Source organism: Muntiacus reevesi, chromosome 3 (genome assembly GCF_963930625.1).
Source record: "Muntiacus reevesi chromosome 3, mMunRee1.1, whole genome shotgun sequence".
Classification (NCBI taxonomy): Eukaryota; Metazoa; Chordata; class Mammalia; order Artiodactyla; family Cervidae; genus Muntiacus; species Muntiacus reevesi.
The window spans coordinates 113,056,595-113,069,316 of NC_089251.1; the positions used below are offsets into that span (position 1 = coordinate 113,056,595).

The 12,722-nt window shown below is 51.1% G+C and overlaps 1 protein-coding gene across 1 annotated transcript in view; it reads left to right on the plus strand.

Moving 5' to 3' along the window:
• Positions 1-8,948: 8,948 nt before the first annotated feature.
• OPRD1 (opioid receptor delta 1) overlaps positions 8,949-12,722 on the plus strand; it is a 38,037-nt gene continuing 34,263 nt past the window's right edge. The window contains exon 1 of the mRNA XM_065927577.1: positions 8,949-9,424. Coding sequence (XP_065783649.1) covers positions 9,198-9,424 — 227 coding nt within the window. The 5' untranslated portion in view covers positions 8,949-9,197. The remainder of the gene's footprint in view (positions 9,425-12,722) is intronic.

Genomic DNA, 12,722 nt, shown 5'->3' on the forward strand with positions numbered 1-12,722 from the left:
CGTCCAGAGCCAGTATACTTAGAGTTCAACAACATCATCAAATATCCAGGCTTATCCTTTTTTTCTACTGACAACCTCATCATTTTGGCTTTTCATCCTCATGCTTATTGCTTTGTAATTGCAAAATGGCTGCTATAGCTCCAGGCATCACATCAGCATCCCAAGGGGTCTGGGCAAACAGATTTCTTCTGATGTAGCTTTGTTTTTTATCCTGAAAAAAAAAAAAAAAAGGATGTCAGCATTTCTCTACACATCTCATTGGTTTTGTATCCATCCTTAGAACAATCACTGATGTAGGAAGCCTATACATCATGATGGCTCCTGCTTAGCAGATCATCCCAAAACTTAGGGGCTTGAACAAGCATTCACTAGTGCTACGAATCTCTGGATTGCTGAATGGTTCTGCTGATTTGAGCCAGACCAGACTCATCTTGGTTGGGCTTCCTTCTGTGCCTGTGAAAGCTGATGGGTCAGCTGGGAATTGCCTGGTCTAGGACAGCCTTACTTACTCGCATGTCTGGTGCTGGCTGTTTGCCAGCTGGGGTGATGGCATGATTAGGTTTTTCATCCAGCAGGTTGGCCCAAGCTTGTTTCCATGGCAGCGGTAGGGTTCCAAGAGATTGGGTGGAAGAAGGCATGGCCTTCTGTGGCCTGGACTCTGAACTGGCACACGCATTTCCATCACATTCTTTTGGGCAGAGCAAGTCACAAGCCAGGTCAGGTGCGGGCGTGGGGAAATGGATTCCACTGTTTGATGGGCGAGCTGCAAGGTCAAGGGCTCAAATGCAGAGAGTGATGAAGAATTGTGACTGTTCTGCCGTCTACCGCAGTTTGTTGTTTTGTTTAGTCACTCAGTCGAGTCCAACTCTTTTGCAACCCCGGGGACTGTAGCCCACAGGCTCCTCTGTCCATGGGATTTCCCAGGCAAGAACACTGGAGTTGGCTGTCATTTCTTTCTCCAGGGGATCTTCCCAACCCAGGGATCAGACTGGTGTCTCCTGCATTGACAGGCGGATTCTTTACTGTTGAGCCAAAAAGTTCACTTAGGCCAATTCATCCCCAAGGCCGGGAAGGGGCTCCTTTCCCCCAAACCAAGGGAATACTCCTTCCCCTGATCAGGGTACAGGTGCAGGGAATAAAGAGAGGACATGGCTTGTGGGTAGACTGCGTCTGGACAGAAGGCTAATCCCAGGCACAAGGTGGGGAAGGGAGATTTTGCAGCTTCAGTTTCTCCAGGTCACCCTCCTTCTTCTGAAGAGGGTAATTTTCATCTCTCTTTTGTTGATGCTTGGTCTGGGCCTCAACGATGGTCCTACTAACAGGCATATGCATTTCCTCCAGACACTCATATGCAAAAAACAATTTACAAAAATAAACAAAATGAACTCTGCCGCCATCCACTAGGTTTGTGGGAAAATCCAGTGTCAGTCACTGAGGACAGGCCAGGGGGTTGTCTAGTCCTTCTCCCTGAGGTTTGCATGATTTAGGAAACATGAGGCAAAGCCTTTGGTATTTGGTCTATTAAAGTTCCTTGTGAAGAGCTTTTGTCCAAGCCCCACCCAGGCATCCATTCAAAAACAAAAGACTCTATCTCTGCTCCCTTGATCATCTCTTGTTGCAGAAAATTTTCAGGTTTGTGAAAGTTCACTGGTGGTCCAGTGGTTATGACCCCACACTTCCATTGCCAGGGGCCTACGTTTGACCCTTTGTTGGGGAACAAAGATTCCTCCAAACCTCACAGAGTGACTAAACAAGAAATAAATACAATTAAACAAAAAAAGACAAATGTCCAGGCTCTTACTATCCATCAAAATCTTCACAAAAGGAACCTACAAACCTCCTCTGCCCTCCTTTTCTCAGCATCCTGCCTCCCTATTCAACTCCACTCCCTCTTTTTCCTAACAGACCCAGGCCTCCCCGACAATGTCTGGGTGGGATGGTTTTCTAGGAACCCAGGACCTGACTGTGCTTCCTGGAAGAAAAAGCACCCCAAGAGAGCAGATAGTATGTAATAGAAACGAGTCTGAGGGATCAGGGAAGGAAGACACATCTCAGCTGAGATGGGCAGGAGTATAGGCATGAGTTAGGTCACCAAGGGGCTGGGAAGCCTGCAGTGGAGTGTTCCAGGCAGAGGTGCCATCCTTACTGCAAGAGCCAACATACTGAGCGCTGCCTACCTGTCAGGTTCTGTGAAGCAGATGCTTCTGTTGTCCCCACTGCATGAAACTTATGGAAGAAGTTAAGGAACTGGCCCAAGAACAGACAACTAGTAAGGTGCTGAGCTGGGATTTTCAATCCAACCAGTTTGATGCTGAAGCTCTACTCTTAACTACTTAGATGAACCCAGACATGAGAGGAGAAGGTTGTTTGGAGAACCAAAGTGAGTTTATTTTGGCTGGAACATAGCGTGTGAAGGGGAAGGTGGTACAAGAGGTTATGGAGGTAGAGAGAGATGTCAGTGTGGAGACTCCTGCTGCCACGTTACCACTTGGAGGCAGCCAGCCTAGAAGCATTTCAGAGGCTATTTCAATAACTTTAGCAGGAAATGATGGTGGGTCAGTCTAAGCAGATGGTAATAAAAATAAAGAGTTTAAAAAAAAAAAGTAAAGGACTTCCCTGGTGATTCAGTGATTCACTGCATGCTCCTAATACAGGGGGCATGGCTTCGATCCCTGGTCGGGGAACTAAGATCCCACATGCTGCCAGGAGTGGCCAAAAAGTTAAAAAGAAATGGCAGGATTCGTGGGTTATTAGGAAGAATGGACAGCCCTTGGTGATTAAGTAGTGGAAGGGGGTTTGGGGTGGGGGAAGAGACAGGAGTCAAGAGTGACCCTCAGATCTCTGGGTTGGGAAACTAAATGGATGTCCTGATCCTATTCACTGGTTGCTTTGAAAGCATCTCTCCCAGGCTCTCTAGCTGTCTGTCTTCCTAGCTCTAAAATGAAGATAATGAAACCTGACCTCCCCATTATCCAGATGGTGTCAAGATAACATGAAGTCATCAATTTGGAAGTGCTTCGGAAAGTCAGAAGTACTTTGCAAATGCAAGTGGTTATTATTTTATGGTTATCGCTAAGGTCCTGTCTCTCCTGGGGCTTGCAGATGGAGCCAGACTCAAGGCAACCCAGGGGAACTGCCCGCTCGCTCTCTCACTCACTCTGTCTCTCACTTGGAGGCAGTCTCAGCATTCCTAACAGGCAGCGCCTCTTTGGCAGGTGGGAGCCACAGTCCTACATCCTACGTACTAAATTGTTAATAGCTTCCCTGGGGAGTTCCTTTCTGCTCTGACTCCTTCAATAATTTCTGTTTCTCTACTGCTGACGCCTTCTGATGCCCTGGATTGGCCCAGGATTCCCCATCCATTTTGGTTTGTGTCTTTGTTCTGACCTGAAGTCAAGGATGGGGTCAAACAAAATTGAATTGTTTGGTTGTCCAGGCATGGAGGGCTGTGTATTCTGTGCTCCACCAAGAGCAGGGACGGACTTAAGAATCCCCGATGTTCAATGACTCATCGCCCTTCACAGCCGGGGAAAGTCTGCTTGTGTTCTGGGGGGACTGACTTCCTAGGCTTTGCTCTGAGTGGCAGGAGTGAGGTGCAGCAGGAGCAAGGTCCATCAGGAGTGGCTTTTGGGGTCACACAGACCTGGCTTGACGTCCCTGCTTTGGCGTCAGCATATCACCTAAGCTCTGCCAGATGGAACCACAGTAGAAAGCTCTCACATTTCTAGGGCTGCCGAGAATTAAATGAGATAATCCACGGAGTCCTTGGGCCCGGCGCCTGGCACATAGCAAGCTCTCTCTAAATGGGAGCCAACGGGATCATTTATGAGTTGTGACCACAGAAATGAGACTGTCTTGTAAAGATAAGTAGACTAGAAGGCTCACATGCAAGTAAGAGATGATCTCTTCAAAGTGTTCACTTTGGGAGTTCGTTGGGGAAACTCCTTTTATTTGTTTTTTTTTTTAAACTCCTTTTAGATACCATTCAAGTTTCCATGTGTCCTTCCAGCATCCTTGGGGCGGGGTTGGGGGGGGGACTCCGTTCACATGCACTGGCCTGAGCCTTAGTCATCTGAGGCTGCTATAACAAAGTACCATAACGGAGTGGCTTATCAACAACAGACATTCATGTCTCATAGTTCTGGAGGTTGAAAGTCTCAGTGCAAACAGGATTGGGTTCTGATGAGAAACCTCTTATAGCTTGCAGACTTCTGCCGTCTCATCGTATCCTCCCATGAGAGAGCAGAGATAGCGAGCAAATTCTGCGAAGGCACAGTCTGTGTGCTGTCTTAGCAGTCATGTCCCTCATGAACTTGGTCACTTACTTGCATTACATCTGTCACAGCTTCTTGACTGCGAGCTCCTTTAAGAGGGCAACGGTCTGACTCATGCTCTTGGTTTCGTAACTTGTACTCATGCAGCCCTTTCTCAGTTGGCACAGCATCTGTTGTTTCACCAGATCCTCACACCAATCCTGCCTCTCTCTACTTTCTGGATGAGAAAACTAGGGCTCAGAGAACTGAAGGGAAACTTTCTGTCTTTTGCCTCTACCATAGCTGTGGCTTTCCACCATAGCATTTCCTTACCCAGGAGGGACTAAAAAAACATAGTGGAATGCACTGTTTAAAAACTCCCTCCAGCCCAGTACAGAGACGGGGTGGAGTCAGAAGAGGGCAGCGGTAAACCCTGGGTAGGACCAGACTGGTTCCTCTGCTTAGTTGTTCACGCATGTCCGATTCTTTTGCAGCCCTTTTGGATTGAAGCCCACCAGGCTTCTCTGTCCATGGGATTTCCCAGGCAAGAATGGTGGAGTGAGTTGCCATTTCCTCCTCCAAGGGATCTTCCCGACCCAGGGATCAAACCCCCATCTCCTGTGTCTCCTGCATTGCAGGCAGATTCTTTACCCCCTGGGCCATCTGACTGGGAAGGGTCTCAGATGCAGTGCCAGGCTTGTGCTGTGCGGTGTGGACAGCATCACTGGACCACAGCTCCCACTCAGCCAGGAGATCATGGCAAACAGCCAGTATACTTACAACATCCTGTGCCCACACAGCCGTTTGCTTTCGGTAGAGTATCCAATAAATTAGTGAGATGGTCAACATTTTATTATCCAATAGGCTTTATGTTAGTTGGCTTTGCCTGACTGTAAGCTAATGTAAGTGTTTTGAGCATGTTTAAGGGAGGTTAGGCTAAGCTATAATGTTCGGTGGGTTGGTTGTATTAAATACATTTTTATTTATTTATTTTTTGGCCCTGCTGGATCTTGGTTGCCATGTGGGCTTTTCTCTAGTTGCAGCGAGCGAGGGCTACTCTTGGCTGTGGTGCACAGGCTTCTCATCGCAGGGGCTTCTCCGACTGCAGCGCACAGGCCCTAGGATGCGGGGGCTTCAGTAGTTGTGGCGCGTGGACTCAGTAGTTGCGGCTCACGGGCTCTAGAGCACTGGCTCAGTAGTCATGGGATCCTCTCGGACCGGGGATTGAACCTGTGTCTCTTGCATTGGCCGGCAGATTCTTTACCATTGAGCCACCAGGGAAGCTCTTAAATACACTTTTTAGTTACCATGATATTTTCAGCTGACAACAGACTTATTGGGACATAATCCCATTGTGAGCCTTAGTTCAGGGCTGAGGTTAAAGCCCTGGAGGTGCTGGGATGCGCTGGGAGTTCAGGGCCAATACTTTGAGCACCTGATGCAAAGAGGTGACTGGAAAAGACCCTGATGCTGGGAAAGATCGAGGGCAAGAGCAGAGGGTGAGATGGTCGGATGGCATCATCGACTCACTGGATATGAGTTTGAGCAAACTCTGGGAAATAGTGAAGGACAGGGAAGCCTGACATGTTGCAGTCCATAGACTCGCAAAGAGTTGGACATGACCGAGAGACTGAACAACAATCCCATTGTAATTGAGGGAGATCTGTACTTCAGTTCCAAATAAGATGTGACTGCAGAATTTATGCAAAGGATTTTGAGTTGCTTAAGAGAATTTGTAGGTCCTGAATTAAGCTGTAAATGCTCTGTCTCCCTCATCGAAGTGGGAGCTCACCAAAGGTGGAATTGAGCTTTCTAGTCAATCACACATCAAGCACTAAGGAGGAGGTGCAGAAGTGCACAAGATCTATTGTAGAGGTGATGCACACAAATCCAGTGATTATCCAGATAAATTTCTGTAAGAAAGAGGTATATGATGCTGTGAGAACAAACGAGAAGGATAGCTTGATCTAATTGTATGGGGCAGTGGAGGAGGGCAGTCAGTGAAGGTTTCATGGAGGAAGTGATATTTAAGCTGAAACTTGAAGGATGAATAGCACTTAGCCTAAGGAGGTGGCCGAACCCTTCCAAGTGGAAGAAATAGAATATGCAAATGTCCTGAAGTGGGAAAAATTTTGGCTTGTTGTAGGAGTTGAGAGGGGGCCAGAACCCTAGTAAAACAGCCCTCCTGCATCCTGTCTCAATTTCTTTCCTCTGGCACCAGAAAAGTCTCTGAGTATACCAGGCCCTTTGGGACAAGGGAGAGAGTTTTGGTGGCACATGTGACTACAGAGTAAAAATCAGCTGTCTAATGAGTCCTTAGATGGTTGGGCGGAAAAACCTTGGGGGTGGGGAGTCTGCTGTAGCTAGTAGGGGGCCTTGGACAGCAGCTGAGAGGGACAAAGCGAATGGAGAGGAGAACTTCCCTGGCTCCCCTTCCCGTGGTTAAGAATCTGCCTGCCAATGCAGGGGACACAAGTTTGATCCCTGGTCCAGGAGGATCCCACATGCCATAGAGCAGCTGAGCCTGAGAGTCGCAACTACTGAAGCCCATGTGCCTAGAGCCCATGCCCTGCAGCCAGAGAAGCCACCGCAATGAGAAGCCTGTGCATTGCAACAAAGAGTAGTCCCCACTCACCAGAACTGGGAAAGCCTCTATGCAGCAACAAAGACCCAGCAAAGCCGTAAACAAACAAACAAACAAATAAAGTGGTTCTTAAAAAAGAAAAGAATGGAGAGGAGGATGATCTTGGGAATTCTGGCTTTGTTCTTTCTGGGAAAAGGTAACAGTCTTGTGCATAGATGGATGACTCAAGCCAGAGAGTGAGGGGTCCTCACCCAGCCAGTCACAGGGCGAAGAATGTCACTGCAGAGCTCAGAGCTCGGGAACTCCAGTATTGTCCCATTCCAATCCCCTCCTCCCCAACCCAGAACCTTTATTCATCCAACAAGTATTTTCTGAGCACCCACTGTGACCCCAGTCCTCCACTGGGTCCAGGGATCAACCAGGCCTGGTCTTCCCAAGGAGGAAACAATCTTGGCTAGAAATAATTACCATATGGGGGTCCAATGATTTAAGACTTCTTGCTTCCACTGCAGGGGATATGGGTTTGATCCCTGGTTGGGGAACTAACTGAGGCCAAATAAAAATGACCATATGGGAATATTAGTCTTCTTGTCTGTAAACTGGGGAAGCTATGTCAAAGTGTTGCCTTGGATAAAGGGCTCAGCACAGCGCTGGAACAATAGGGAGAATGTTCTGGGAAGGACAGGAGCCCCCAAAAGACGGACGGCTTTGGGTTGGGGCTGGTCAGGTCAGAGACAAGGTGTCAGAAATGGCCCCTTTCCATGGGCACCTACAGCAACCACAGTGATCCTTAAGGTGCTCTTTGAGGTCTTGCCCACCTCCTCATTCCCTTCTCCCCACACTCCCTTTCTGTCCTCTCCTCTTCCTGGTCTTTTATCCCTCTGACCATAGGGTCTTTGCACATGTGATTTTAAAAACAATATTTTAAACACTTTAATTTTTGACTGTGGTGGATCTTTGTTGCTGCATGGCTACTCTCTACTTGAGGTGCATGGACTTCTCATTGCCGTGACTTTTCTTGTTGCTGAGTACTGACTCTAGAGTGCTGGCTCAGTAATTGTGGCGCTCAGGGTTTAGTTGCTCCATGGCAAGTTGGATCTTCCCAGATCAGGGGTGGTTTAAACCTGTGTCTCCTGCATTGGTAGCCGAATTCTTTACCACTGAGCCACCAGAAAGCCCCCATATGTGACTTCTTTGACTGAAATGCTCCTCCCCAGTTTCTTTCCTACGTCAGTTCCTCCTCACACTTCTCATCTTACCTTAAGTGTCATTTCCTTAGGGAAGCTGTCCTGACCCCTGGCTTTTGTAGGTGCTGCCAAAGGAATGCCCTGCTTTCCTCCAGTCTCCTCCATGTGTGACCAGATCTTCCTCAGTGTGATCTTGGGATTGATGTCTCTCTCCTCCACTGGGCTGTAAGGAGGCAGGGGCCACATCTAGCTTTATGCACTGGCGGCCCCTCAGTTGGGCTTCCTGGTGGCTCAGATGGTAAAGAATCTGCCTGCAGCGCAGGAGACCCAGGTTCGATCCCTGGTCTGGAAGATCCCTTGGAGGGAATAGCAATTCACTCCAGTATTCTTGCCTGGAGAATTCACCGCAATAGTACCCAGCTCTTATATTCCGCACGCAAAGAAGATCTGTTGAAGAAATGAATGGGCTGCAAAAAAAAAAAAAAAAAAATGATAATAATGGTTATTTATGAAGCGTTTACTGTGTACCCGGCACTGAGCTAAATTCTTTAACCGCATCATGTTAATCTCCCCAAAAACCCTCTGAAGGAGGTGGTGTGATTATTCTCACTTTACAGAAAAGGAAAATGAAGTCGAGGGATGTTAAGTGACTTGCTCAAGGTCACTCTGCTTGTTAGTGCAGGGGTGAGGGACGGGAATCATATACAGGTCCTTCCCACCCGCAAAGCCGCGAAAGATGCGGAGGTGAGTCCCGGCTGCGGTGCGGGCTCACCCGAGCCGGCGGAGCATCCCTAGGGAGCGAGTGGGCAGTTTCCCCCGGCTCCACTCCGAGCCGGTGGTGCAGCGCCCGCCCCCGGTCGCGGGCGCAGACTGGCGGCCGCCTCCGGGCCACGTGGTGCGCGCGGCGGGCGCGTCCGAGGAGCCCGCAGCGGCTCCGGGCTCAGAGCTCTCCCGGCTTGGAGAGCGGGCGGGAGCCGGGGGCCGGGCCGGTGCTGGCGGCTAGGAGGCTGAGGAGGCGCGGAGGTAGCAGGGAGGCCGGGGTTTAGCGCCCGGCGGCGTCGGGGCCGCGGCCTCGTACCGGCCGCAGCCGCTTCCCTTGGCGCGTTGCTGGCACCGGGTCTCTGCGCCCAGGGCGCACGGCGGGCAGGGACGCAGCCCGGCCGCCTGGCCGCCATGGAGCCGGCCCCCTCCCGCGACCCCGAGCTGCAGCCCCAGCTCCTCGCCAACGCGTCGGACGCTTTCCCCAGCGCCTTCCCCAACGCGGGTGCTAACGCGTCGGGGCCGCCAGGAGCACGGAGCGCCTCTTCCCTTGCCCTGGCTATCGCCATCACCGCGCTCTACTCGGCGGTGTGCGCCGTGGGGCTCCTTGGCAACGTGCTCGTCATGTTCGGAATCGTCCGGTGAGTCCACTGCGGGTTGGAGCGCCCGGCAGGGCCCCGGGGGTGAGGGTGGGGACCGCGGACCTGGGACCCTTACCTCGGACTCCGCACACCCGGGGCCTCCAGGCTTCCTGCAGGGGGCGCCCGGGGGCCCAGCGGAAAGAGCACTTCCATGGCAAGGGGGACCCTGGCATGTGTGTGCGTGTGTGTGTGTGTGTTTGTGCGCGCGCGCGCGCTCGTTTAACTAACATTGGATCATCTGTTGGCCTCCCCCTATTTGTGTGTGTGTGTGTGTTTGTGTGTGTGTGTGTTTGTGTGTGTGTGTGTGTGCGCGCGCGCGCTCGTTTAACTAACATTGGATCATCTGTTGGCCTCCCCCTGTTTCTGTATCAGACTATGTGGGACAGTTTGGTGACAGTTGTGTGTCTGTCACAGTTTGTGAGTGCGTGATTCTGTGTTTGTGACAGTACCGATGCGTGTTTGGATCTCCACAAACCTGGTAGTGGTGGGTGGAGATGCCCGAGGTGCGCTGGGCCTCCGGCGAGACAGCGGTGTGTGGGCTGAGTATGCAGGTGGGGGCACAGAGGCTTGTGTATCTGCATCACGCTGACGGGCGCTTACCCAGTCACATTTGGGGGCCATCTGTTGGGGTTCCTGTGTTGGTGTATGTGCTCGTCTCGCACTGTCAGTTGGTGATTCTCTCTGTAGGAGCGAGTGACAACGTGACTGTTGTTTCTTGTCAGACCCTGAAGCCCCCATAGGAGGAGAGCATCCAGAGTGGCTCTGGACACTTGTGTGTGCATCTGCTGAGGGGTCGCCATGGTTCCTGGGTACAGTGGGCCAGCCAGTTGCTCTCTGCTTCCTTCCCTGGGGCCATCTGGTTCTGAGCTCTGGACGTGATTCAGAGAGGCTGTGGATCCTCCTCACAAACGTCCCCTCTCTCATCTTCTCCAACAGCCTTTTTTTTTTTTTCCCTGGCAAAAGCAAAAGCGATGTGGTTGGGCTGGAGTGGAGTTTGTTCTTTCATCTCAGGAAGTAAAGTTCTCTTCTATGTGTCTCTGTTCAGTGCAGGGACCTTCTCAGAGAATCTAAAGCATCATGAGCTTGCCCAGAAGCAGTCTTACTGCCCCAGCCTTGCCATTACAGACATGGGCAAAAGGGATTGAAAGGAAACTCCCATCCTGGTTAATTGAAAATGGGTCATCTGTGCTGGCTGACCAAGGAACAACCCTAAACCTCTCTGGGCCCTGGTGCCACCAGACAGAGCAAAAGGCAGGGGGCAGATTGTGGATTCAGAGGCTGGAGATGCGAACTGTGGTCTTGGCCCAATTGCTGATGCCTGTCCCACTGGGGGCCCTTTCCTCTCACCCACTGTCTGCCCCACCTGCCTCAGTTTCCCCATCGGGGGGATAGAGACCCTGTCTCTGCAGCTGGGAATGTGAGTTCCAGAGTGGGAGGCCTCTGTCGGACAGAGCACAGTACGCCGGAGTGTGGTGTGGTGTGGGGGCGTTGTGGGAGCTTTGGCTTGGATGACTCCGGGGAAGCTTTGCTCCCCCAGGAGGAGCGGAGGGCACAAGAATTTCCTGTGCTCTCGGTGACTCATCCCCAGCTCTAGTGAGAATATTCCCCCAAGCACAGGCAGAACAGTCTTTGCTTTGTCAGTGGTTCTCCCCACTTCACCTTGGGAAGTAGTCCTGCAGACTCAAGCCAACCTGAGCGTTAATTCTACCCACGAACTGGCTCTGCCACTGGGGTAAAGCCTCTTTGAGCCTCAGTTTCTTCATCTATAGAATGGGGAAGTAATCGAATCGTCTTTGACAGGGTTTTTGTGAGGTGGCACTCCGAGAGCACTATAAATGCAGCTGGCGTGGTGTCTGGACCCAGTAAGAGTGAGGAGGAGGAGTAAGATTCCTCAGAAGGAGAGTGAGGGGGCGCTTTTCCTAAGGTGGGCCTGGGAGTAGCTCTGCTTCCAGGAGTCTCAGGTTCCTGCACGCGTGGCCTCTCGTTGGGGTTGGGGGTAGGTCTCAGCGCTCTGATCTGGGGAAAGCGGAGCATCGGTGTCTTTACTTCCATCTCCAGTGTCTTTCCTGGGGCCTCTGGCTGGTCGGCTGATGAGCGAAACCCCCTTGCTGAGCCAGGGGAGGGCCTCTCACTTCTGAGGGTCCACTGAGGGCAGGCTCTGGGCTCCTGTGCTAGGGTGCTGCCCGTCCACCTTGCCCAAAATCACCCAGTGTCAAGTGCATCTTGCAATAGCATAGATGGTCCCTTAGGTCCCTGTGTTGCACAGACATTTCCCGGGGCAGCCATCTATGTGATCACTGGGCCTGACTGAATCTTCGCCTGCAGCCCGGTGGGCAAGGCATTAGCATCCCCATCATTGTCACCTCCAGTCTACACGTGAAGAAGCTGCAGTTCAGAGGGCAGCAAGGTGGCTTGTTCCCCCAGTCCAGAGCTTTTTCCAGAGCTGCCTGGGGTAGGGGACAAAGAATTGCATAGAAGGAGGGGGCGGAATCCTACCCCTCCTCTTGTCCTGGGATTCTCAGAGAATGATGGAGACAAAAGCACGATGACTCTACATGTTATTTAGCACATGTACTTTAGGCTGCCATCCTTGGGGAGGGGAATGACAGGCCCTGGCACTGAGTCCTCCCCCACTGAAAGGGAGGCTGGGGACAGGGCAGCTGTCTGGGGCTCGGCTTCTGCTGGCAAAGTCCCAAGATCAATGTGTGGACAGGGGGGAGCCAGGATGAAGAAAACCTCCAGTGTGTCCATGGTTCTCTGTCCATGCAGAGCTTAGCCGCACCAGTGAGTGAGTCACTTGATTGACTGGATGAATGAGTGGTTGAATGGATGAATTCTGCCTGTCAGTCCTGAGCTCAACCTACTTGGAGAGCAGGGGAGGGTTTGCAAAAATGATCCAGCAGGCTGTTGGGACAAAGAAGGAGGAAGGTGAGCGGCAGAGCTGGGGCTCTGAAGCCAGACATATCAATGTGTAAATCCGAAGTTCAAAGTCACTTACTTGCTGTGTATTCCGACTAGTGACTTCACCTTTCCAAAGCTCATTTCTTCACATATAAAGTGAAAGTAACAGCAGTGTATCTGGGGGTGGTAGTGAGGATTAAAGGAGACATGTTGTGTCTGAGCCCTTTAAGCCCTTTGAGAACAGGGAGGGTTTCTATGTGAAGGAATGAAAAGAATTAACTCATTCAATGAAAATCCATGCTAGATGCTGAGATGTGATGGTGGGGAAGAAAACCCACCATCCCTGCCCTCGTGGAGCTTAGATCTGGGAGAAATAGACATTCATCCACTAGTCATC